At 46.9% G+C, this 27,419-nt stretch overlaps 1 protein-coding gene across 3 annotated transcripts; it reads left to right on the top strand.

The window, feature by feature from the left end:
* Nucleotides 1-342: 342 nt before the first annotated feature.
* LOC135245558 (myelin regulatory factor-like protein) lies at nt 343-15,363 on the top strand. Of its 3 annotated transcripts, none has more exons than XM_064318664.1 (26): nt 344-732; nt 2,188-2,289; nt 3,600-3,690; nt 4,342-4,403; nt 4,498-5,293; nt 5,776-5,879; nt 6,177-6,333; nt 6,785-6,980; nt 7,237-7,313; nt 7,700-7,810; nt 8,161-8,251; nt 8,716-8,916; nt 9,041-9,149; nt 9,239-9,348; nt 9,618-9,769; nt 10,296-10,359; nt 10,459-10,547; nt 10,664-10,732; nt 11,120-11,178; nt 11,482-11,640; nt 11,781-11,828; nt 11,944-12,028; nt 12,744-12,818; nt 13,024-13,132; nt 13,256-13,330; nt 14,227-15,363. In XM_064318664.1, the coding sequence occupies exons 2-26, from the start codon at nt 2,244-2,246 to the stop codon at nt 14,311-14,313; spliced, it is 3,222 nt and encodes a 1,073-aa protein (XP_064174734.1). In that variant the 5' UTR covers nt 344-732; nt 2,188-2,243; the 3' UTR covers nt 14,314-15,363. The 3 variants fall into 3 exon arrangements, with proteins under 3 accessions (XP_064174736.1, XP_064174734.1, XP_064174735.1); XM_064318665.1 differs by having other exon boundaries at nt 2,201-2,289; XM_064318666.1 differs by lacking the exon at nt 11,781-11,828 and having other exon boundaries at nt 343-732.
* Nucleotides 15,364-27,419: the final 12,056 nt, after the last annotated feature.

Below are 27,419 nucleotides of genomic sequence, written 5' to 3' on the forward strand. Positions count from 1 at the left end.
GTGTATGTGTGTCTTTGTCTGTGTGTGTGTCTGTCTGTGTGTGTCTGTGTGTGTGTGTGTGTGTGTCTGTGTGTGTGTGTCTTTGTGTCTGTGTGTGTGTGTATGTCTGTGTGTATGTGTGTCTTTGTCTGTGTGTGTGTGTGTGTGTGTGTGTGTCTGCTCTGGCGTCCGTGCTCTGTGGGAGAGTTCTTGCTTGTAAACGGCGGGGCGGAGATAAGAGCAGAGGCCCTTTTTCTCGGTGCTCCAGTTTAGCTCTCTGCGCTTCCTCCCTATCTGTGTGTGCACAGCGTGTGAAGAAAGCTTCCTTTATGGCGCAGTCCAAGGACACAGACACACACAGATACACACACACACACACACACACACACACACACACACACACACACACAAACACGCACACACACACACGAGGGGCGTATACCTACGTGAGGTGTCTGAAGGCTTGTTACCCCTGAGGCCAAAGTGCACAAAAGGCTCGGAGACACATCTGCCGATACGCTCGTGGGAGAAAAGGGAAAAAAAAAATCTATATTTGAGATTTTTGTCTTTAGAATAAGAGGCTGGGGAACTAGACGCTCCATGGAGAAGTAAGCACACTGGGACTAATCACCTTCTCAGGGATTTGTCCGCTCTTATTTTTCCGCAAATGGATTGCACCTGACCCCGTTACCCGCTGCTGCTGAGGGAACGTTCGAAGGACCCCCCCCCACCTGACTGCTCCCTGGTGAAAAGGTATAGTGTGCCTCCTGTAGACCCCCCCCCCCCTTAATTACAGAAACTAACAGACGGGGAGCACTGTGGGACCACCCCCCCCCCCCACCACCACCACCTCAGTCCGCACTGCAGTTTCTTAATTAATTCTGTACCTAGCTTGCAAATGCTTCTGTTGCTCAGGTTAGTTTTTGGCACCATGTTTACTGAACGGAGTTAAAATGGAGGTTTGGCCAGAAGCGATGTGACTTATTTAACGGGGAATGAATTTGGAGATTTACATTCAGAGTTCATATGTTCATCGGGTCAATTGCAATTTCATCGGGACCTAGACCACTAGGCAATTCAATTCTCTTAAGAGTTAAATCTTTACAAATTAAATGATAGGTTATTCATTCTTCAGAAGTAGGAGCTGTTATTCCACTGGTATGGCACAGATCAGACTGATTTTATAGTGCTTGGCATTTAGCCAGTCATAAATAATTTTCATTTATTAAAAACTGTTATTTACAGCCAAAATTTGCCGCATTTCATTTTATGTAATAAAAGTTAAGAACAAAGTCTGGGTTTTGTTGGTAATGACAAAAAGCAATGTCACATTGTTACACATTGTTTTTTTCCATTACTATCTACAAAATGGGTATTTTCATTTATGCTTTAACTCACATTGCAGTAAATTGATTTGATCATTCACTTAGAGTATACGCTACAGCCATGAGATTTTTCTAGCATAATGAAAGTGGCTGCCATCTTGTTTTTCTTTTCTCTGAAATATTTTCTGTTTCTGTTTTGTGGTTTCTGGACATGTTTAAAAAAATAGTTAGAATGCTGATTAAGTTATCCCAATTTGTCAATAATCTCATCAGTCACACGTGTATTTTATTAGATTTATTTAACCTTGGAATAAGCTCGTTTGAAAGTATTGAAGATAGTTTTCCATTCATTCACAGTGAACTAGAACTTGTACTCGTTGCTCATGGCAATCGATTGTAAATTCTGGAATGTTTGCCTGGGTGTGAAGTGTGACTTTGCCCATGGAGGTACAGGATGTTTTTTTTTTTTTTTCTTTGAACAGACTAAACCATTTAGCTTGTGTGAAGGTTAATGAAATGTTCAGTCTGGACACTTATGAATGTTAAGTCAGTCTGTAGATGATAAATTAGAAACGAGAGGCATTAGGTATGTGCCCTGTGCCATGGTGGTACATCAGGTTTGGGAGCCATGGCATGAATTAGTCAGAGCAATGCTCAGGAATCAAAGTGTGACACACAAAGCTGTTTGCTTTTGGGATACCTCCCCTTCATTAGTGACACTGACTCTCCTGTTTTCAGAGCTATGAGTCAGCTTCCATTTAAGATTAGCAGACACAGTGTAGAATCCCACTAAAGTAGTCGAAGGAGGCACACTCATTTCAATTCTGTCTGAAGTGGGCCTACAGGTTGCTGGCTTCGCCTAATGCTTCGTGCCCGTTAACAGGTGTGTGTTGTAGGCTATAAGACAGCGTGGAGCCCTTTGGCCCTGGAACTGGGACAATGGATGTGCTGGGGGAGAACGAAGCTCTGCGGCAATTTTTCGAAGGTAAGAGACTGAGCACCAAATATACTTTTCTCTTTGGAAGACCCTAACATGCTAACCTGCTGACCCTAACATCTTCTCTGTAGTCCACGGGATACTTTCTGGTATTTTAGCCCTGACTAGTGCAGTGAGGTTTAGCATGATGCGAAAAATGACCTGTTCATGCCTCTATGGAATATTCCATTAACAGCCATTATGGCCAAGCAGTAGAGCAAGGGAAACGCGTTCTCCCCCACAGGAGGAGAGACATTATTCTGCCACATTAAACACAAGGACGCTGTCGGTTGAACCGCACGGGGAAAACCGGCGGAAGGTTCTGGAGCCGATAGTGCAGAGGTGCTCGATAAACACCGAGCGGAGAAGGCTCGCCCACCTCTGACCCTCCCCCCCCGGTCGAGCGCCCTTGTCGAAAATTTTACGACTGTTGTTGCCGTGCGAAGGTGTTACGCGTGTGTTACCGCCGGTGTGCTGTCAAAGTGAGCCATACACTCTTCAGCCATGTTGCATTTTTATGAGCCTCAACAACAAAAAAAACAAAAACCATCAAGATTTACTGTGATCGGTCCAGACATCTGTTGCCCCAAATTTAAACAAATGGTACAGACAGTGACGGATGTGGGGGTTGAAATATTAACGGCTGTTTTAATTTGGCTTTGTGCGTGAAAGTTTTCGCTGATCCTCCACTGAAACAGTGATTGCTAATGTCCTTCATTGGAACATGAGCATAAACTATTTTGATTGATGTTGTGTTGCCGTGCGATTAGGTCCGTCTGAATTTAAATTCCATTTCGCAGTAAATTGCTTAATTGCTTTGAGAACTGATGGAGTTCATGCATATCATTTTAATGAGGTTAATTAAGTCATTAAAAGTAAGCCAGGAGGACAGTGTACATCTTTTTAGTACTGTAGACATCCTCTTAAATCAGGCTCCTTAAGCATATCTCATGTTCAAGTAAGCTCATGTAGCCTACTGTCTGTAGTTATATGCCTCTGAACACATCGAACCCTCTAGATCTTTCTGTCCGTGTGTCATAAATGCATCCCCTGCACTGTCAAGAGGAAGCATCAACATTCATCTAAAATAGGGCCGTCAACAGGAGAATATTTCTCCATTAAAAGCCAGCTCAGGAGGATGTATGGGGCCATAAACTCAGTCTTAGTGGCTAAGCTAACAGACAGTTTCCATGAAAACAAACCAGCCCGCAGCCACGCGGGAGCCAGGTCATTTAATATTATGTCCCTGGAAACAGGCCCCTGTCACATGACCAGAAATTTATAACCCTAAGTGATGGCTGCTTTCTTCTCGGTTTCAGGCCAGGATGTCAGGGGCGTGCTGGAGAGTGAGGTGGTGGACACAAGCATACTGGAACAGTACCTCAGCAACGACATGGACCCCAGTACCTTGTGAGTGAGGACCACTGTTCCAGTACAGCCCCGCCCCCTGCCCTGGTACAGCCCCGCCCACTGCACAGGAAAAACCCACTGATGTGACTCTGGCCCCTCCCCAAGGCTGACAACATATACGAAAATAAAACTGTTATAATGAGGCAAAATCAAGAGAGATAATTTGAAACAAACTCATTACTGCTCTCCTCCTGTTTTCAGAAAATATAATTTTCATGCTATGAAGTATTTTTTCCCTGTCCCCATTTAAATTTAATTATTTGCTCCAGTAGTTTAATGAACGATCATTTGCAGTCAACAGGCTCGTGGTTTGTAGTAAATCTAAACTCTTAACATGCTGGTAGAGTCCACATCCGTTTACATCCGTCCGGATCAATAAAGCAGGTCAGAGAGTAGAGCGCATAGTACATATAGCTTAATATTTAATAACTATTGTGAAAGACCACAGTAACCTAAGATTATATATGCATGTATGTGTGTGTGTGTGTGTGTGTGTGCCTGTGGGTGTGTGTGTGTGCCTGTGTGTGTGCCTGCGTGTGTGTGGATGTGTGTGTGTTTGCGTGTGCATGTGTATTTGTACATGTACGTGTGTGTGTGTGTGTGTGGTTTGCAGTAGTTCACAATGATGTAGTATCTCTTATCTTTTCCCAGCATGTTACCTGAGTCACCCCCAGATTCTGGATCAGAACCCTGTTCCCCCCCACGAATACGAGGTGAGACCCAGTCTGTCCCAGCACCAGAGGGGTGTATGTTTTCTGTATTTATGTTGCCTTGGCTTTTAAATGTTGTCCTGCTGTTTTCACCCAGATGTGCCGCATGACCGCTCATGTTCAGCTGCACAGGCAGGCACAGGCCCCTCTTGTTGCCTTGGAGACAGGGGGCCGGGACCGTCTCCTTGCCTGACTCCGCAGCAACGCTTCTTGGGTCTGGAGAGCGCCTGCCCCGCCCCCCTGACCCCACCGGGTCTTAATTCTCCCTGTCACCCCCAGTATCTGAGCCCAGCATGCCAAAACATCCAGGCCCACACTGCCCCAACACACCCAGGTCTACACCACTCTCAGAACCTGCGGCGTGTGGGAACTGCTAATGGCTACATCCAGTCTAACACTCCCCCAACACCCCCTAATCTACACCACTCCCAGAACCTGCAGCGTGTGGGGACTGCTAACAGCTACACCCAGGCTAACACTCCCCCCACAGCTCCTGATCTCCACCACTCCCAGAACCTGCAGTGTGTCGGTCCTGCTAACAGCTACACCCAGGCTAACACTCCCCCCACACCCCCTAATCTACACCACTCTCAGAACCTGCAGCGTGTGGCTCCTGCTAATGGCTACATCCAGGCTAACACTCCCCCCACAGCCCCTAATCTACACCACTCTCAGAACCTGCAGCGTGTGGCTCCTGCTAACGGCTACATCCAGGCTAACACACATCCCACACCCCCGGTCAATGGTCCCCCTGGGGCTCCACACTGTATGAACCCTGCCAGCGGCTACGTGAATGCCAGCCCACCCCCGGCTCCGCCCGGCCTTCAGCAAGTCTCACCTGGACACCTGGAGCCAGGGTACCTGCGTCCTCCGCTCAGCCAGCAGCAGACAGGGTGAGAGTCGACTGAGAGCATCTGCACCAGGGGTTGCCCTGTTCCTGGAGATCTACCGTCCAGCAGCTAGAGGATGAGCTGCTAATGAATAGAATCCAGTGTGGCTTTGTTAGGGTTGGAGTGAAAACCTAGAGGGTGGTAGATCTGACGCGGGAATCGAACCTGCGACCTTTCGGTTACAAGCCCAGTTCCTTACCCACTGTGCTACACTCCGTCCTTACCCTGGCTAAAATGAGCTAACTGGCTGTATACACCAATATTGGGTCACTCATAGATTAGATCACAGTCGAAGTTTAATATCAGGGCGCATGAAATCTTTTTGGCTGTCATTCATACACTTATCAAGAAATGTAGCTAAAACAACGTAAGGTGTAAATGTTTATGATTACGTCGTTGCAGCCAGAAGTTGGCGTGAAAATGAGAAACCGATATGGGTGCCATTGCCCACCCCTGCCTGAGAATGCTCCCATTTTGCTCTCCAGACCCGCGCTGCCCGACACCAAGAAGAGGCGCCGGTCCGAATCTTTCGAGGGGCCGGGGGACCCCCGTCTGTGGCCCGACCCCTCCCAAGCGAGGGGCCCGTTCAGTAAGGGCGTGCTTCTTTGAACCTCTTTCCCGTCGACTTGGCGGAACAACCAACTCTTGCTTTCGCAGTCGGACAAACACCCGCTTCCAAATGACCGTAATTGAAAGTCTAAATTGGTCGCTTATTCAATGGCAGCTGTAAAAAAAGCAGAGTGATTCAGACCCCTTGCTCTCAGGCTGTCTGTTCTCTCTATTGTATGTGTGGAAGTCTGCCTTGCGAACGGAGGAATGTGATTGGCTGAGAGCGAAACGTCCTGCAGCGTGTGACTCTGTTAATTGGGGCCTGTCTGTGTCACAGTGCCCCCGGAGTGCGCCAGCGCCGCCGGTGACATCACCAACTGTGACAGCGACGGCCAGGGCGGGACCGCCGGACAGGGGACCTATCAGGTGCTGGCGTGGGAGGGGTACCAGCCCAACCAGTGGAGCCCACTGTACGACAGTGGCTACCAGAACCTGTGAGTTCCTGCCCAAAAAAAAAGACCCTCTTCACTTTCCACTGTGTGACATTCTCTCAGTGGTCTGTTATCGCCAATGCATCATTTCCTCTGCTTGTCCAGAGCTCTCATGCTTTGTGCATCGCACTATTGTGCTTATGTACACATTGGATTTACTAGAACAATTCAGGTTAAGTACCTGGCTCAAAGTTTCAAAGCTTTATCAGTTCTCTGTCTGGGGAATGTGACTTTGGCCACCTTACCAAATTGGCAGGCACTGACATTTATAGCAGATTTATACCTCAGTAAATTCTCTTCACCGATTTGCGGAACAAATATATTACCAGGAAGCGCTGTCTTTCGTAGTTGTGTTATGCTGTAAATATTCCCCCGTGCTTTTGTTTTTATGGTTTTCATTTAATAGCAGTGTGATCTAATGGCGTGATAAGAAGCCTTTTTTCCTCTCTCTTAGCCCATCCCCTGGGTATCACGTTGACACGGACAAGGGCTTCAGCTACTCCTCCACAGACGAGGCCTTCGTGTGCCAAAAAAAGAACCACTTCCAGGTCACAGTTCACATAGGGATGGCCGGGACGCCCAAATATGTCAAGACGCCATCGGGGCCCAAACCTATAGAGAGCTTTTATGTGAAGGTTTTTGGTGTTAAGGTAAGTTATTTTCTATCCAGTCCCTGTGCTTACATCTGTACAATAGCCTCCAGCTTTGTGAATATAATTTGTATGTGGACCAGGTTCATGTTATCTTAGAAGTCTAAAGTATATTATTTATGACAAATGGAAGACAAAAGGTTCTTAAAGGGGAGCGCCTGTTACTCCTATGCGGACCCTGCTTTGGGACCTCCCAGCATGCACCGCGCTATATGCTGCTCTGTCTCGGTCTGAGTCTTGGTGCTTTGTTTTGTAGTCTGAGGCGCAGTCCCACCAGATCACCATTGAGCAGTCACAGTCCGACCGCACCAAGAAGCCCTTTCTACCCGTGCAGTGAGTGTCATTTACAGCAGTGCGTCCGCCTTCTATGTATCACACTGTTGAGCCGGTAAAGGTACTGTACTGTTGTGTTTTGGGTTAATATTTAAAATAAATTTTCACATTACTCCCCATTCTCCAAATATGGAATGCCCAATTACATTCATAAAGCGGAGTCGTTGTTTCATAAACCTTGTTCATGCAGACTGCAGGCGTCCAATCACAATGGATTATACGGCCAATCACACGCTGCCTTGTTAGGCTGCAGGCTTCAGTTACTACTGGTACAATCTGGGTTTGATAGCAGCTTGCAGGTCCCATCCGCACACACCAGAACAGCTTCTTAACAAGATGAACATAAGGTCCGCGCTGTGGTGCTTGACTGCCATTGTGCTCCTCAGGGTCAGTCTGCCCGGAGACAAGGTTACCAAGGTAACGCTGGGCCGTCTGCACTTCAGCGAGACCACGGCCAACAACATGAGGAAGAAAGGCAAGCCTAACCCAGACCAGAGGTGAGTGTCCCAGGCCCCGCCCCCAGGTCCTGACTCAAACACAGCCACCAACATGGCTACTCAAATCACATGATCTCAACTGAAACAAATCGTGCCATTCTACAGCAAAAGCAACAATAATGTATAATAATGTGTCTCAATGAAAGTCATTGTAATGTAGTTAGATATGAAGGAACATGCTCATTACATATTATAAGTTATAAATTACTTTATATAAATTACTTTATATCAATGTTGAAAATAGGAATAACATAGAGAGATTAGGATTGAAGGGTTTGACCAGCGAAATATCTTGATTTATTTTTCATATGAAATATAATGATGGTGAATGATGGTGTCGATGTCGGCAGGTACTTCATGCTGGTGGTGGGACTCTACGCGTCCGGGGAGGAGCAGAACTTCCTGCTTGCGGCTCACGTATCAGAGAAGATAATCGTCAGGGTCAGTGGTGCTATAGGGTTTATCCCCATCATGCATTGCAGTGTTGCATAATGTTGGAACTTTCCGGAGGCATTGTTCCAAGAGTGATATGGGCTTGGCGAGGTGTGTCTTTACATTGTAAAACACGGGATGTGTTAGTAATTGCCAGCATTTGCCATTACTAATCCATGTACAGTGAATAAACAAGTAATGAGTTGACTTTGCAAGTTATCTGAGGTAAATAAGTTAATTTTGAACAATGTGAGCAGCTTGCTTGTCTGTCTGTGAAGTTGAAAGTTATAGCTCGATGCCATTGCTGAAAATTGGTTATAAAATTATAAAATTGAAATATGAATTGTATTTCAATGTATCTGTCTGAACTGTAATTCCTTAAAAAGTGATGCAGCTTGGTGTTATATTACTGCATGTGTGAGTAGTTGGTGATCATGACAGAGACTGTACCCTATGTGTTTGTGCGTCCCCAGGCCTCGAACCCGGGGCAGTTTGAGAATGACAGCGAGCCGCTGTGGCAGCGGGGGCAGGCCCTTGACGCGGCGGTGTGCCAAGGGAGGGTGGGCATCAACACGGACGCGCCCGACGAGGCCTTGGTGGTCTGCGGCAACGCCAAGATCATGGGCGCGGTCATGCACCCGTCCGACATGAGGGCCAAGCAGAACATTCAGGAGGTGAGCCGTCTCAATGCCCTCTCACCGCTACAGGCCTGGTCCTGGCCCTGTCATAGAGCGTCTGCTGAAACACGCAGGTGGAAATGAGGGAGGAACGTAAGCTGACGTTGGTTTGACTTGACAGGTGGACTCGACGGAGCAGCTGAAGAGAATAGCACAGATGAGGATCGTGGAGTACGACTACAGGCCCGAGTTCGCCGAGAAAATGGGGATCGATCAGGTCCATGAAACAGGTACCGGAGACAGCTGGGTTGTCCTGCGTAAGGTGTGCAAAAACCTGTGCGATACGATTACATCACCTGCACCTGTCGTGCCTTCCCAGGTGTCATTGCGCAGGAAGTGAAGGAGCTGTTACCTTCCGCCGTGAAGGAAGTGGGGGAGATCACCTGCGCGGATGGAGAAACGATAGACAACTTCCTCATGGTGGACAAAGTGAGGATCGCTGTGGATTACTGGATTATATTATAGTATCTTTCACAAACAGAAGGCTATATGTAGATTATTGACATTCTCCATTGTAAATACTTTAAAAATAGTAATTTTGCAAAGTACAAAGACATGCAGTAAGCATTAAGAATCAGCAAACACGTGCAGGAAATGGAAGCAATGGCACTTAGAGCAGTGCAGGAAGTAAAGAGGAAGTAGAACAGCTCCCCAGCCCCCCCTCACCGTGTGTGTGTGTGTGCGCTCTTTTTAACCAGGAGCAGATCTTCATGGAGAACGTGGGCGCGGTGAAGCAGCTCTGCAAGCTGACGGACAGCCTGCAGGAGCGCATCCAGGAGCTGGAGGTGTGGAACACGCGGCTGGCCAGGCTGAAGAGCGTGACGGGCAGCCTGCGCTCCGGAGCGCACAGGTGCGCCGCGTTTCGCCACCAGGGGGCGCAGCCCACTGCACGTTACATCAGGGCTGCCCAACCCTGTTCCTGGAGATCTACCGTCCTGTAGGTTTTGAACCCAAATTTGGCACACCTTATTTGACTAATTAACAGGTCAATGAGACCTCTAGCTGTTGAGTGAGGTGGGCTTTGTTAGGGTTGGAGTGGAAACCTACAGGCCGGTAGAGCTCCAGGAACTAGGTTGTGTGTAACCCTGTGTTATAGCCATGGACCATCCTTTGGAGGAAGCTGATGGGTATTTCTAAATTATGGACACAATAAAAATAACGGGGAAAGAATAATGCACGTAACAATTTCCTCTGTCATCTGTGGGGATGTAATGAGTAATTGTCGTTCATCTCTTTAAAATAATGTTTACTTTAATAGTACTGATATATAGCGTCATTGCAATGGTAAAGTCTGAGAGTTGTGATGTCAGTAACTGGAGTAAAGTTGCCTGGCTGCTGAACCTCTTTCTCCCGTCCGTTTATTTTTCATTCTCCAGGAAGGCTAGCAGAAATGACAGTGTCCCTCTCCCAAAGAAGCCAGCCCCCCTCCCGGCCTCTAAAGTAAGTGAAGTCGGGGGGGGGGGAGCCCATGCGTTTGAGCCAAGCCATGCCTTTGAACTTCACTTTGAAACATTGCCCCCCCCTCCCCCTCCCTTGCAGGAGTACCAATCAAAGAAGCACAGCCACTGCTTGCAGCACAGAGTGTTCCAGGCCAGCGTCATCATGCTCGTGGTCACCATGGGGATCTGGTGAGTGTTCCGCCACTCTCGCCTCTGAACGCCCCCGGAGGAAATGCCTTCCCATGATGCAGTTCTTCCTAAAGATTTGCTCCCCTCCTGACCTCGTCTCTGCTTCTCGCCGTCAGCGTCATCTCCATCACCGCCCTCTACATGCTCAATCTGAACGATGGCCCGGAGACCCCGCACTCCAACAGGTACGGAGCCGCCACCCTGCCGGTCAGGGAGCTGGGCCCTTTTTGTCCGGGATGTTATAGGGTTGAGACCCAGAACGGGCAAGATTACAGATTTCTGCTTTAGGGTTTGGGAAAGCTCCCTTGCCGAAAAATGGGGTTTAGACAGGGAACAGAAATCGTTCTGGTTTTTTAATTAAGTCTGAAAAGTGACCTTTTTTCTGCTTTGAACACCTATCACCTGTAAGCCAAACCTGCGTCATTAAACTATGGAAAGGTATAATTGTATAACTATTAATGTCCTTTGGAGTGTGCCAATTACGAATTGACATTATGAACAATCTAAAGCCAATAAATTCAGACTTTTCTTTGGTCCTAATTAACCAAAATGGTGCTCGCATCTTGTTACAGCAACAACTCGATCCTGGATGAAACTACGACAACCTGGCCCCCAATCGGCAGCCCCTCAGGTGGGTCTTACCTGACAGTTAACCCCCCCCTCCAAATATTAGTCTGTGGAAGGGGTGGGGTGGGGTAGGCCAGGGTTATCTGTTGATTGATTGTCTGTTCCTGTATTTTGGGAGTTGGATACTAGTGTAATGGTCATTAATGGGGCCATGAAAAGTCCCGTTTATCAATATTTCAGAGTGAAAGAGGAGAATTTGTTTATAGCAGTTTGCACAATGTGTGAAGTCAAACAATGGAGGCCATCACCACAGGGCATCCCGGAGCTCATGGATAGACTGCCCCTGTGCCTGTGTCCTTTTCGGCAGTGACCCCCACCCTGTCCCCCGACCCCTGGCCCCCTGATGTGGATTTCTGTAACCTGCTGTACTGTGAGGAGGTGTACTGTTGCCCCCCCGACTCCGGCAACCACAGTATCCCGGCAACCACACCTGCACCAAGGCCTCCGACCAATGACTCACAAACGGGTAAGTAGCAAAACTGGCTGGATTCACATGAAATTTTACATTTGTTGCTGGTACTTTCATAACCTGTTCCTTCTCCAGAGGGTTGTGGAAATGGGACACCTGCCCTAGAAGTGTTATGTTTCTTGTTTTTGTCTCCATAGACTACACCAAGGAACAGCTGTTTGAAATATTTCTAAGTGCCAAAGACTGTAAGTCTTAACCTGCACAGACTAGAAAGTAGAAACTGCAGAACTGACATTTTCTGTATTTATTGCGCTTCATTTAAATCTTTTTTCCCATTCACGCTTTGTTTTTTTTAAACAGGGACAAACACAACTGTCCAGTCCATTGTAATTAAGGAAAATCTACATGTCATCGACCAGAGATACTGTGTGCCAGGGAATTGTGGGTAAGCTGCCATTCAGACTGATGACACAACATTGATCCAGACCATCCCTGGACCAGTGCCTGGACCTGTAATTTCAATCAAATCACCTGGCACAAATTACCCACAATTAGCTGGTGTGGACATGGTCTCTTTAAAAACCAAATAATGTGAATTGTGAATATAGTTGTTAACCTGTGTAAACATATAAGAAGATAAATACATGTAAGAAGATAAATACAGTATTTGTTAACAGGATGATGCATTAAAAGCTAACGAGATGCCCAATATCCACGTTGAACCCTTTAGTACCCTATTTTAATGTAATTATCAAGAATGACCAGGAGGTGGCAGCAAAATGCAACTTTTGCAGTGTTTGGTCTCCTGACCACTGTGTTGCTTCACATTTTTTTTTTAAAGTGGAGTGAACTTATACGAAAATAAGTGCTATATTACCCTTCAGTCATGCACTGGAAATAATTTTCACTTTTATGGAATCACATCCTCTGGAAGTCGGCATCAGTGAATTTCAGTCCGACCGGTGATTTGATGTGAGCTTCCTGCCCAGACTCTCTGAGGGGATTAGGAAACGTGGGGGTGCTGGTGCCCGCTGGAGCAGTTTGGGAAACGCGCTCATGTGCCGTGATGGACCGGGCCGTAACCGGATCTTTCCGGGGGCCACCCCCCCCCCCCCTTCATTTGTAATTGACCCCCTCCCCTCGCTCTGCGTTCCCTACAGGTCCGGAAACTACAGCTACGCCGTGCCCGTCAGCAAGTTTGTCCCCGTCAACATGCGGCTGACCATCCAGATGAAGTGAGCGAGCTCCGCTGGGCGACAAATAATTCAGCTGAATAATAATTCAGAAAACACAATATTTGAATTAAACTGTGATTCAAAGTTAAGGATGGATACAAACTGAATCGCAGGTGTTTGGTTGTACAGCCCCTCCTGTGAGTGACTGACTGCTCGCAGCTCACGGTTGTTCTCTTGTCTCACCGCCGGGTGTCGCTCTCCACAGTACCACCGAGCTGCTGGTGGTTCTGAGGTGCCAGGCGGAGGAATCCTCCGACTGCTCTGCCTTCATGGACTACACTGACGACAATGACTACACCATGAGCAACACGCAGGTACGGTGTCCACAGAGGGACAAAAGGAGCAAAAACGGGAGCTTCCAAATTGTGGGTGGGCCTGGCTCGCGTGGGGCGTGTTCCCTGTGGGCGTGGCCTGCTGATGACGGTGTGTGTTTCCAGGGTTACGTCCATGAGTGGCCCCTCCCGGTCACCCGGCTGTACCAGAGCTCCTACCACTTCCGCACCACTGTGGCGGTGAGAGACTCCTCCCCCCTCCCCCACCTCTGTGATGTCAGCACCCGGTCTCTGACATCACAGGGCCCTGTCCCCTACAGCTTACAGGTGTCAGTATGGGAGGCATTGTGACATGGCACAGAACACACCTGTTATAGTGTATGACATATTATAAGCTGAATTTGTGTAGAATCCCTTTTAAAATGGAATATACTCTAATATAAACTGCTTTATATTTGTTTATATATTTTGAAGCACTGATAACATCTTGGCGATTTATGTAACTATAATGCAGCATATCAAAAAGCGACATTGTAATATCTCTTGCATTTTGAATCCAAACACTTTGTTTCAAATATTATCAACAACCGTCTATATCAGTATCACATTCCAGTCTCTCCAGACTGCTGAAATGAATGATCTCTTCTGAAATAGAGTTATACAACTTACCTTTTAACCTAATGCATTATGGGCTTAGTGTCTGCGTGGGGTTGACAGAGAAGCTCATCAAAAGGCCTGGCGCAGGTGCCAAGCCTGCCAGCTGTATCAGGTTAGCCATTAGCCATTAGCAGGTGGGTCAAAGCCATCATTTAATCCTGTGCTTGGCTGGCGCACCGTCCCAAAACTGCCGTCTGAGAGCGAGCCAATCGCTTTTGTGACCCCGCGGCACGTCAGGATTCGCCTTCTTTTTAAAAGAATTAAAAAAAACACATATGCACCAAGTGCCCTACCGTGTCCAGCAGCCGGTGCACATGGGAGAGGGCTGTACACCAACCTTTCGACTGGCTGCAACAGTTTAAATACACCTCAATAGGGCCTTTCCTGTTGTGGACGCAGGGCAGGAAGCTTGGTGTAGGGTTCTCTTTGAAGACGGCTGTGGTGTGGTAATCAGATTTTCCGTGCTTTTCTCCCTACAGGGCAAGGCTGACTGCAGCACCGATCCCAATTTCTCAGGGGTCCTGTTCACAGACTACCACTTCCACTTCTACCGCCGGTGTGACTAAGCGCACGCTGGAGCTCCCCCTACAGGCTAGCCGGGGTCCAGCAACGTGTCTTCGTTTGTTGCACTCAAATGCAGGAAAAGATTTGAAATGAATGCACAGAGCACATTTATATTCACTTCACTGATTTACCACTAGAAGATTGCTGTATATACATCACTTGGGTCTTGCTAATACACTGTGGTAAAAAAAGGTGTGTTTATAGCTTGGGCTTACTGGAGCTCAGGATGGTCTTTTGGAATTCATTCTGTGTGTGTGTGTGTGTGTGTGTATGTGAGATCATTTTTATTGATTTTCACACTGTACAAAAAATTATCAGCACCAACCCTCACCCTATAGAACCTTCCTCAAACCTTACCCTTCCCCTGCCCCCCTACCACCATCCCAACACAACAACAACCCCCTACATTGACCCAGTCAATCCCCATCCACAGACCCCTCCAAAAACACCCCATGCCGCCTTTGTAACTTTTATACTATTTCAGTAGAACTTACAATTGTAATAGGATGGTACAGAGAGATATGGCTATAATAGTTAAGTAATATGACATCACATCTCTTGAACAGGAGAAGCCAGAATATGGTTGAATGTAATCAGGGGATTAATTTAAGGTGATCACGTTTCCTGCAGCAAAATGATACTCTTTACCCTTTAAAGGCGTGAGATCACAAATATGTGGTTAGAATGTTCTGAACTGAACATGCTAATGCTGACGTAACAATCACTTCTGTTAAATGAAAGCAATTGAGTTCTAGAACCATGACTTGTACCATAGATTAAGCACCAACATATAACCTTTATGACACCTGTTTTTTTTTAGATATCTGTGATAATTTTTTAATGGAGTAATAATTTTTCTTCTTTGTACTACATTTCCTTGAATCTGAAAAACAATGCCCGTGGGATGTTACTGTTTTAATTTAACAAGGTGTTCTTTGAAATGGGACTTGATGTACAGTAGTAAATGTCACATTTCTTATTGTCTCCTGTCTGACAGTGGTATTTGGTATTAGTGTGATTAAATGTGTACTCACAGTGTTTAACTTCCAGAATGTGTTTCTTGTTTACTCATGATGGATACAGTGTGGAAATTGATATCATCAGTATAACAGTTGTTCCTGCTGTGTTGTATCTGAGTAACGCTTCTGAACTATCAACATTCCTTGCTCATCTTACTGTGGGGTGATAGAAACCTTGAAACTGTGTGTGCATGAGTGTGAGTGTGTGCGTGCGCATATGTGCTTGTGTGTGTGTGTGTGTGTGTGTGTGTGCATATGTACGTGTATGTTTGTGTGTGTGTGTGCATGTGTGTGCGTGCATGCATGCATGTGTGTGTGTGTGCTTGCGTGTGTGTGTACAGGGGAGTTGGGGTATGGCACGAGATCCAGACTCCCCACAGGCAGATGCTATCAGTCGACAGGCCACCAAGAGAGGGGGGGCGGAGCTAAAGGAAGGCACGCCCTGTCACTCAGGGGTCTCGTGTCCCTGGCTCCCCGGGGACTTCCTGTTTGCACCCTGTTCCCAATAACAAAGGGAAGGGGAATGAAGGACAAGGTGGCTGTAGCCAGCGCTCCTGTCTGCTGTCCTGTCCTGCTTTATATTTCCAGTCAGCTGTGTCTTGTCTTGGTGAAAATTTAATGTCCTGATATGTACCCGGGACTGTATAAAGTGTCGTCTGTGCTTCTGTGCGGGTAACACGATACACTGTTGGTACCCTCTTGGTTTTTCTCTGCTTACAAACAGTGTTAACGTGAGCTGTAATGTGAGTGTGTGGAGCTGTGGTTACTGCATTAAGACTAGAAGTGGGTTAGGGTATTATTTGGACTATAATCATACAGTGTGTAATATGCACAAGCTATATAAGCCTGTTTAAAGATGCCTGCTCTTAAAGTACTGTGCATTAATGTGATGTAATGTTGTCAGATGAGAGAAAGAGGTTTTTGCAATGGCTATCTAAAAGACTTCCTGTTGACAAATGTCCGGTCTCCATGGGGACTGGGAAATTAATGTTAGGAAAGTCCTCTGTGTAAAAAATGTATGTCAATATTACTACTTATTCACACACACACACACACACACACACATTACTGAGCTGGATAACTGCACTGAATAAAACCCAGAACCCACCAAAATCTGGAACGTGGGCTGAAGTAAAAAGAGCACAGTTATCCAGCTAACTCAGTAGTCCTGCTTTGTGAAGTTCTACAAGGGTCACATCTAAGTCAAATGAAAACAAACAGAGTGCCATGTTGGCTCATGCCTCCCCCACCTCATTTGTAGGGAGAGAGAGAGAGAGAGAGAGAGAGAGAGAGAGAGAGACGCAGCCATGGTGATGATTGGAAACACCTGGCTCCAGGGATGTCTGTGCCTACAGGCAAACAAACAAGGCCCCCATTATGGTCCCTCAGCCCCCAAAATCACCATTTAATAGAGGGGTTTCCTGGATTTGGCCCACACACACGAGTGAGGGGCTTCTGTCTGCGGCCATGTTTAACGGCCCTGATTACGTCTGTCCCAGAAACCACACACCGGCCGTAGGAAACGTGTTTTTGGCTGTGTGTGTATGTAATACTAACCCCCTCTGTGATCAAGCACAGTACTGAGACCCTGACTAAATCTGGGGCCGTCTCTGGCATATCCTTTCCAGAAGCACAGCTGTGTCTGTTTGAGCTCTTGTACCTTGATATTGGATCATTCTAGAAGACCGATTTAAAGAAAAAACCTAAATGTGTTTCAGTTCCACTCAAACTTACTGCCAATGAACACATCGATTGATCGATTCACTGAAAAGATAAAGCCTGATGTCTATAATGACCCACAGCCTTTCAAGCACACAAATGTATTTAATATCAAATCGCCGCGCGGTTATGTGACCTATCTGGGCTTTAAATATGGAATGTCACGCTCAGGCGGCCCAAGAGGAGATGTCATTCAACAGACGGACGTCGCCCACACAAGGCAAACGCTGTGGAACGTGACACACTTAACCGCCATTCTTATAACTTATTCAGCCCGAGCCGGTCGCGCCTCAAAAAGAGGCTAATTAGGCGGAGGGCGGCGACAGGCGCGACTGACAGGAAACAGGAAGGAGGGACGCGAGGAAGCTCCCGTCTTTCGTCTCCGACCGGGGCGGCGGGCAGGGAAACCGTAGAACGCCGCCGTGCTGCATTATTGAAGGAGGCGGCGGTGTGGCGTACGACCGGAGGGGACGGCGGCCGGCGACAGTGCACGCGAAGGCTGGCGTCCCGGCAACAGCGGCACACCCGCGCACGGGCTCACGGCTGGGGAAGGGACCCCAGGAACGCACGCACACACTCACACTCACCACACACACACACACACACGCCGGAGATGGACCCCAAAGACAGGGTGAGTTGCCCAGAGACTGCTGCTTGTACTGTGTCTAGGTGATGGTCATTTCTTAATGAGAGAATGTGATGAGAAAAAAGACATTAAAAAATAGAATAAAAAAGAAATGTACTGTGATGATGATGCCACTTTGTTTAAAATTTGTCCCATTATTGATCTTTTGCATTCGGGACATGACATGAATTTCCAGGCCGTTTACATACCGTTTAACCAGTTAATGTACTGCAGTAAGACCAGTTTGTATGACCGGCCTGTCATAGACGTTGTAATGAACTAAAATGTGTTATTGTCAGTACCTGTCCTGTATCATAATTTCTGTGGTGTTTTGTATCATAAGTTCAGCAGCCTCCAGTCCTATGCCACTGTTCCCAGAAACATTGCACCTGAGCAGGCCTAAAAGTAATAAATTTGGGGTTTTGAATCTGCAGAGTAATTATTTTTTAGTTCCGAAACCGAATATAAGAAAAAATGGCTTTATGTCACCTCTTGTGTACAACGGTTGCCTGACTTGCTGTATAATTTTTCCTAGACTTGAGCAGGCGCAAAGCTCTCTCTCGTAGAAGTCCTTCCACATGTACGCCGGCTTTTTTTTAAAAAATGTTGTTGCCGACGGCGTCGCCGCACACCGATGCCGTCGCTAGTGTAAATAACCTCAAACCAGCTGCGGTCGGCCCGGTGTCCGGTTTCCTGGCGACAGTGCTCCTGTTCCCCGGGCATATTTGATTACCGCTGACAATGGCCGACGGGGACGTTCGCCCGCCGCCGCTGGGGGCGTGTGCTGCCTCCCCTTTTCGAGAGGTCCGCGGGGACGTTCCAGACGCCCTGGGGACATCGCCTCTATATATACTGCGTGTAATCCCACACGTACGATGTGTCAGATTGATATAGTCCCGGAGTGGAAACTGACACTTGGAGCTGCGGATGGGCCTCCCGGTCCTGTTCTGTGACACGGTAACTGTGACATGCCTATCTGCGGTGTACGTGGTGCGGGCGGCAGTGTAGTATAATGGGTAAGGAGCTGGTAAAGTTCACAGGTTTTATTCCCAGGTAGGATGCTGCCGTTGTACCCTTGAGCAAGGTACTTAACCTGCATTGCTTCTGTATATATCCAGCTGTATAAATGCAATGTAAAAAGATGCGTAAGTTGCTCTGGATAAAAGCCATTCACGATCATTGATTTATCATTGGCAGACTGTTCGTCATTCAGCGACAACAATCCAGTCTGTAGGTCTAAACTCTGTTCTGTGGCACATGACATTGGTAGTTGCAGATGCGTAGAATTAAACAGCGTTTCTGGGGACGGTGCAAACTCTTTGTGCCCGCGATGTCATTGGCCAGGCCTCGGCTCACGCGCGTTTGACCTTTGACCTGCCCGGGTTTCCTCAGGAGCCTCTGGACAGGAGCTCGCCTTCGAACCCGCCTCCAGTCCAGGACCGGGTGAGGGAGGAGCCGGGGCAGAAGCAGACCAGGTAAGGCTCAGGTGTCTCAGTTTTGCCCTTGCGTAGCCTCTCCTTTTGCCGGAACCTTCCGGAGTCTCCTCCCTCTCGTCGTATCTGCGCACACAGCGACCGCCCCCCACGCCCAGGATTAGGGTGGCGGGACAATGAGCCGCCCTGAAACCCTGCTCTTTTCGGGATTAAGGAGACGGCTCGCCGCCCCGGAGGAGGGCTCGTATGACCGCGGGCTTTGTTTCGGGAGGCCAAATAAGCCGATTTAGTCACACGCCCTACCGGGGCGGGAGGAGCCCAGCGTCAGCGGTGTAGAGAGCAGAGGAGACCAGAGTGACCAGCAGCTCACTGGTCTGGTCACCGGCCTGTTCCCTCAGTGCACTGCCATTTATTTAAATCACGTAGCGGAGAGGTAAAATGGCGCTTCAGGCCCCAGCGCTGGGAGCTGAGGGCGTTCATAGGGCCCCTTGCCCGTCATTCAACCTCCTGGAACCAACCGTGTTTTTCCACTGGAGAATTTAGCCCCGCCCCCTCACCCACCAGCACCACCACCTGTCCAGTAAGAGGAGCAGTTTCGGGCCGTGAGCGGACGCTAATGAGTCACGTCTCACCGCAGACCCTCCGCCTCTTCTCCACGGGGCCGTTTAGCCGCGCCGGTTGTTTGGCGCTAATCGGCTTCTTCTCCGCAAGCTAATTGCTTTCCGCGGGCCTGGTTCCGCCCCGACGAGGCCGAATCACCTCGTTTCCCGGCGCGGATGAAAGAGCAGGAAGGGGCGGCGCTCGGCGTGGAGTTCGCGCGCGGACTCAATGCCGCTTTCTCGCTGCGGTTAAGGGCTGGACCTCGGCTGGCGGAGCTGAGGAGACTTCGTCTTTGTTGTGCAGCTCCCCAGAGAAAGGAGGTTCAGAAAGTTTAGATTTATCAGATATCAGTCGGGTTTGTTTTTCACTCAAGGCTAATTATCGGCGGACGTTTGTGAACTCGGCCGTCTTGCCTGTTAACGAGGCGTGTTACTACTTTGACAAATGTTTGCCTGCTTTCTGCTCAGGTGAGACTAGTTCCCTTCCAGCCTTATTATTTCCTTCTGCAGTTCTTTCATGCTATTTTTGATTAGGCCTTGAAGTTTATTGTGCACCTAAAGCTCATTCACCTGTGACAGTACAGAATGCATTTCCAAATTAAAACTGGAAATTGAAATGTCTTGAAAAACATTGTTGAGATTTTAACCATGGCATTTTTATTTATTTATTTATTTATTTACTTACTGAAACACACCAGGTATTTCTGTGCACAACATGCGCAACCACAATTCAATTTCTGGGTTTCAAGTACAGACTTGCTTCCAGAAAATATTGGGTTTTTTGAAGACAAGACCCGACTGGATATTCATGTTAAACTTATGGATGTACAAGTATGGACATATGCCCGGGAAGGTGTTACCGTGGTGTTTTCTCTAGACCAATCCAAAGAAGATTTTCAGTTTAGCCGAAATCGAGTACACCAGGTAAAATGATGAATAAAGATATCTTTATCCTGCCAGAGATTCAAAACAATGACCCCATGATCCCCACGCAACATGCAGCGTCTCAGCAATGTCATTCAGGTGTTGCGTGTCAGCTGCCAGTCAGCATATGTCTTTGGGAGCTTGTAACCCAACCCCATGGGAGCGCTGGGTTTGTTTGTAAGAACAGCTCACCCAAGCATTCTCCTGGAACCAGACTGCACACTCAGGTGTTCTGCTCCAGAAGTGCGGCTCGAGCAGGTAAAAGGAAGGACCCTGACCGGTGATATTGGCAAAGTAGAATACCCACAATTCCCTGCCGCCTAATTCCTTGCAGCTACAAATACTGCTGGGTGAGCACTAGAAAATAAAGATAGAAAAGGTATATGAAGGGTTAAAAAGACTTCCATGGGCCCCCAGTTCCAACCATGTAAAGAATCCCATGACATGCATAGCTTCAGGCGAAATCATTCAAACCCAAAACATTCATGAAGCATGGCATAAAATGGAAAAAATGCTTGATGTTTTTTTTTTGACATATGCTTTTCTTTCTTTTTCGTTACATATCAGACATGCATTGCCCTCAATTTATAAAAAATGAAACACAAATGAAATGCATAGAAATGAAAGCCAAGTTGCTGTATTCACTCATTTGGATCAAACCATACTGGGGGCTGGCTTGATTGTAATGTCCTAGTATATCTTTCCCTGTCTCCTGTCTCTGTGGCAGGTATATGAAGCGCAGTTGCAAATCAAATAAGTACATGGTTTAATTCCCTGTAGGCCTTGCCTTTTCCCACCAATCAATGCACCTCAGAAGCAGGGGAAAGAAAGAGTGGAACCAGGCGAAATTACTCACTTTGAAGAGAGGAGAAAACTGGAAGAAAAGTATTTCCTGGCAGAGGTAAGATACACACACACACACACACACACACACACACAAACTACACAAAGACGTGTTTCATTTTGTCAAGCAAACCCATGAAAATGAGACTCTGCCCTGGGGTCTTATGGGAATTGCAGTCTTCCTGTGAGTGCGCTGATCTGACCTGCCCCCCAGGCAGTGCAAGGGGAGGCTCAAATTGAACACTGCGCAGCTGACGGATGTGTGAGATGAGGTGCTCAGCTGGCTTCTGGGTAAACACTTCACAGCTATTAGTCTGAAGGAGTGTGTGGAGGCGGAGTCTGGGATTGAGGTGACAGGCAGAACCACCGGTCCTTATTTGGCATTTTCAGCCTTTTAAAAAAAATAAAAACATTGGTACCTTTCAATAGAGCAGCTATAATGAAAGAAGTACATCCACTGTTGTTCAGCTGAACAGCTGACTGGGCAGTGGACACACAGGCGTTGGGTGGGCGTGGCTCGACGCAGTGATTGACGCATCTGTCCCATCTGCGCAGCTGGCTCGCATCGAGCAGGAGCTGCGCGAAAAACTGCACAGGGAGCAGGAGAGGCAGGAGGCTCTGGACCGGGCGCGACAGGAGGAGAACCGGGAGCGCTGGAGGAGCCTGTGCTTCATGAGCCTCAACCAGCGCGTCAACAAGTACGTGCTGCCCCCTGCAGTACTGGAGGCCTTTCTACGGTCTCCACTTTCAAATCGTTTCATTAATGCTGATGCTGCCAGTGCACCTTAATTAATACAAGGCCACTGTGTGAAAAGCCTGTTTATTTTTCTTCTCTTACGTCTGCGCAGGCCTTGGGTATTCAGCTTCTACCGGAACTTTCCCATGCACATCTACTGCCTCCCCATCCAGGCCGCCTCCCACAGGAACAAGAAGAAGAAAAACTTTAGAAGATGAGTGATGTGGTTGCGGGAGGGCGGGGCCTTGTCTTAGGGGCCGGTGCACAGAGGCATGTGGTCCCGCTTTCTTCCCTGCATTGACTCTGGTTAAGGAGAAATGTTGCAGTGGTCCGGGATGGCTAAAAGAAAGCCAATGAATGGGCTTGTCAGTTGCACAGTTCGGTGCTGATGTTTTTTATTTTAACACTAATTCATTATTAGTATGATAATAGCAATAAACTTTGAGTCACACATACCTCTAACATTAAATATTGCAGATTCCATGAAAAACACAAACGTTTGTCCTCAAGGAATAAAAGTCCTGTTATATCCTGTCATGAGCAGATGTGGGTGGTTCTTGTCACCAGCATAAAAGCCATGACATCATATCCTGCATAAGCAATCCAGTAAAAATTTAGACTCAACAAGACTATAAAGCTATAATAATTAACATTTTTACAATTAACATCTTAATCAGTGATTAATCAACTAATGTATTCGTCAATAGAAGCAATTTAAGTGGATCTTAAGGATTCTAGAAGTCCTTTGAAAGTACAAACCAGGGGAACCCAGAAACCCCTGCTTTGAAACCTCACTGACCTGAAATAGCATTGATTTTCCTTACGCACAGAACACTGCTTTGTGTTTCATCTTTGTTTTCAAAGTTCCTTGGATTAGAGGATGCCGTGCTCCTCCATCGGTTTCTGTGAAGACCGCTCGAGAGATTTGTTATAGAAAACAACGCAAGTAACACAGAGTTCAAAGACAACGGGAGTTCAATAATCAACATGGGTTTTCGTTTTTCAGATCCGACAGGCCTCGCGGTGCCAGGGCCGCTGTCAGCGTTATGCATAACGTATGAATTAATAAACGCGTCTCCATTGTGGCTCAAAGAATGAGGCCATTAACGGTTTCTGGCTCGCTGCTTTTCAGCCGCTCGGGGTGCAGTCTAACAGCTGCCCGCTCACTGTGGTAATTCAGTGAGGTACTTCCCATTCATGTTCCTGTCAGAGTCGCTACACGCACTGAAAGGGTAACCGGCGTCCTGCGTTCCTGCGCGAGGGTCATCTTTCACCTGGTCCTTTGTGTTTCTGTGGAGTGCGTACATGGGTCCTCCGCGGGGGAAGCCAAATTAATTTGGAGCCGTGCGGCCAGGAGCATTTGAGACAAATGGGACTGGTGAAATAGGCCAGTGGCCATTCTCACGTCCTCTGTGGGGGACTTGATAGTACATTCTCAAAAACAGGAACATGAAAACATGTCGTGACTGAAGGTAAATGGCAGAGACATTACAGGCATTTAGCAGACGCTCTTATCCAGAGCGGCTTACACAACTATTTTACACAGCATTTACACTGCATCCATTTATACAGCTGGATTCATACAGAAGCAATGCAGTTTAAGTACCTTTGCTCAAGGGTACAACGGCAGTGTCCTACCTGAGAATCAAACCTGTGACCTTTAGGTTACAAGACCAGTTCCTTGGCCATCATACTACACTGCTGCCTAAACTGAGACCTCCAGCGCAGAACAAAGAGCAGGACTGTGGAGAGACAGTCTGTGCAGTAACAGTGTCCCTGTAGAACTGCACCCTTTGCTAAGAGGACCGATAAAGGCGACAAACAAAAACTGGGCCGACACCAATCCGCTGTGGATGCCTGACAGTGAGGATCGCTGCTGTCCGTGGTGCTGAAGGGCTCCCGGGAAAGCTGGCTGGAGGAGGAGCCACAGCCACACCCCTCCTGGCAACACCCACTAAAAATCACCCGCGCTCTTCCTGGATGGCTGTGTACAATGTGGCGGAGGAGTCGGGGAAGGCAAAGTACTACTGCCGCATTGTTCGCTGGCACTTTCCAAAATCATGCGGCGTCACTAATTCACTAGTTCGAGGGTTCCTTTTTCCAGGGTGGGTTTCGTTTCGTATTTTGACTGCCAAAACCTCTGGCAGTCGGCCGGGAATTAACCTGATATGCAACTCGTGGGCTATTTATAGACGTATTAGCAAGGAAGATGTACTTTGGTTTGAACTGGATTAAGGAAGGGTGCGGTAAAAAAAAAAAAAACATTGTTCTGGATGAAAGCACATAAACATGTGAACATGAAGCTTCAAGCGTGCTAATTAGGTGACTGAGGGGATTAAAAATCTGCAACTAGGATGATTATTTAATAAGAAGCTTCAGAAGAGACTATAGCAACCTTTTATCTTGGCAACGGAAATGCCTCTAAGCAGTTCAGGGCAACAAGGTGCCCCTTTAACCCTCTGAAGGGTAGGTTTTTTGGAATGTTTTTGGAAGGCCTGACTGGATAGTCCATGGGCTGTGCTTCAGTATTAGTAAATAAGTATAGTTACATGCACATCACCATAGGTGCAGGGCTATAGGAATCAGCAATGACAAAATACAGCCCGAACACCGAAACTCCATTTTGTACCTTTTTAAGACAATGTTTGGATCCAACTCCAAATGTATTTTATATTTGTCTTTTTTTATTCATTTAGCAAGCACCCATAAGCAGAGAAACTTCCAGAAGAGTGCTTATGTTCAAGCTGGGTGAGCTAGAGTACAGATGCAGATTTGTGTAGCACAATAAAAACTAAGGGACGCCATATTAGGCATCACCATAACAAACACTGCTACAATAGCTCAGTGGAACGGTAATCAGATCTGACTGAAACTCGATGGATCGTAAACAGCGGGAGCACCGAACTGTGGGAGCCAAGATGCAGTTGGAAAAAGGTGCGTTCAGCCTGAACGATGGGCAGTGAATCTGTCACAATGACAGATACAGGTAGTTTCTGTTTTTTTTTTCCCCCCACCCCTACAGAAGAATGAATGAAAAACAGCCTGACCAGGATGTGCGTCACTGAAGGAGAACAGCCCACTGGGGAGCTCTGCAAGCTCCAGAGGCCTGGCGGATGTGTAGGGTTTGCTTACTGCCTGAAAATAAGGGGGGTAGCATCTGTTTCGACAACCGGTGGGCTGGGAGCAGTAGTGAATCTAATGTGACCTATATGACTCATGTCTTCGCTGATAAACAATTTTTCTTACCTTTTTTGTTTGGAAGTCTATGACGGTGTGACTCATAAAATCTCATTTTGTATGAGATTTTTTTTTTTTGTATGTTGCATTGCTCTCTCGTCCTGATTTGATCGGTCGAAAAACTGACACATCTTGAAAGAGGGGTGGCTCCGTATTAGCCTTAGCCTCCCCTGCTCTAGAAAAGCTAGCGATGTGAGAAATCTGCTGAGACTCCAGATGGCATCAATCAAGAAGGTGTGTGGCAGTGAAGAAGGGGCGGAGCCGGAGGCTGAGGTTCCTCTCTCTACCAGCTGGAGGCAATGTTCTACAAAGCCAATACTGTAACTCAGAGGCAATGTTGTAAAATAAGGATGATTATTCTGCTTTACTGAAAACAGTGTACCGCTCTGTTCATTGTTCATGGCATGCATAAGAGCTCAGTGCTTCCACTATGAAGACACAAACAAGCTCTCAAATCACCAAAATCATTGTAGGCATCAATGCTAGCCTAGCTGTTGGCATACATTGCCATAGCTTGCATATTAGCCTGAAATCCTAACAGAAAAATATCTTGACGCAGCCTTACCTGGATCTGAGTGTTTTAAAATGGGGGGGGGTATAAGGTGTCATTACCACAACCGCATTACCAGTCACCGCCATCAGGAATCTTTTAAAAATGTTTGCCCTGTGCAATATTTATTAAGCATTGCTTGGTCGCGGAAGAGAGATGTGGAGCCTGTGTGGGCATAGCTAACGGCTGCTGAAAAAAAGGATCAATTATTTATGCTGATTCACAGGTTCTCTCATGAGGCCTTGACAGCACTGGCGTCTGTGCTGATGACAAAGCCTGCATTTAACCTGACAGCTCAGGAAGATAAAATTGGGAGCAGGGACGGGGGGGGGGGGGGGGGGGGCGGGAGGCAGTGCGATAAACATTTAACAGAGAGGAAGCTGTCAGGGAAAAAGAGAAACCTCAAGATTACAGAGCGATGTGACTGCTTTGAAGAGCTTCATCTCCTCCTGTGAGGTCTGATTCTGGAGTGTGTAATACAGAGTACAGTATGAAGAGACGTGATCCAAATACAGACATTTAGCCCTGCATCTCAAAACATGTCCAATGTATGTCCATCTACATAATAGAGCACATTTGTGCCCTCATATTAATCGTGGAAGATAAACCCTCTGGCCACATGGTAGGTGTGGTTGAATCAATTCATTCGAAGGGATAAATAAATACAAATTAGATTATTTTTGTTAGTTCCAAAATTTATAAAGGTAATTAAAAATCTGTTTACTTCTAATCCAAACTTTGAAACTGAAAAAAAAATTCTCCATTTTGGCAATCTATTAGTTTGCATTAGTTTCTTATCAATGTGTATGTAATAACATTCACAATTATACACCTTACAGCTAAACATTTAAAATGTTGGATATGTTTTGCAATTATTGTAGTAATTGAAGGATAACAGTTAAGTTTCAAAATAAAAATACACGTGAACCCCAATGGATGTGTCAAAATATGTCAAACAAATTATTCAAGTATGTAGCGAAGTAGGCTACCTTTACAGAGCAAAAATAAAGGCATGCCACGAGGAGATACACGCAAAATATATGGCCAACAAGCTGACAAAGACTAAAGCAATTACAATCCTGAACAGTATGTATTGAGGTAGGTTTTTTCTTGACCAGGTTTGGAAATGAAATTTGCTGATAGAATCACTGACAGTTGTGCCGGTTGCAGCATCAAAAAATCCTCCCAATACATTTGAACCACTGAATAAATGTATACATATAGAAAGAAAATATATGTTAAAATAACCTTAAACCGCACAAAATACTTGCGATGTTTTTCAATGTTGTCAGAACTGAATCGAAAGCACAAGATGCTGTCTGTCCCACTTTCGGTTTCGCTGTTCAAGTAACAGAATACTCTACGCTGCTCATCCAAGCGGAAAGCACTCTGAATTCCAGAAGTCTATACATTTGCAAGCCGT

The sequence above is a fragment of the Anguilla rostrata genome, chromosome 19 (assembly GCF_018555375.3).
Source record: "Anguilla rostrata isolate EN2019 chromosome 19, ASM1855537v3, whole genome shotgun sequence".
In the NCBI taxonomy this organism is placed as follows: domain Eukaryota; kingdom Metazoa; phylum Chordata; class Actinopteri; order Anguilliformes; family Anguillidae; genus Anguilla; species Anguilla rostrata.

Excerpts from the sequence above, each read along its gene's own strand:
- LOC135245558 (XM_064318664.1), top strand. The coding sequence starts at position 2,244 with ATGGATGTGCTGGGGGAGAACGAAGCTCTGCGGCAATTTTTCGAAG. Across the intron at positions 7,314-7,699 it reads AAGCCCTTTCTACCCGTGCA|GGTCAGTCTGCCCGGAGACA; the intron begins GTGAGTGTCATT and ends TGTGCTCCTCAG. Across the intron at positions 9,349-9,617 it reads ACTTCCTCATGGTGGACAAA|GAGCAGATCTTCATGGAGAA; the intron begins GTGAGGATCGCT and ends CTTTTTAACCAG.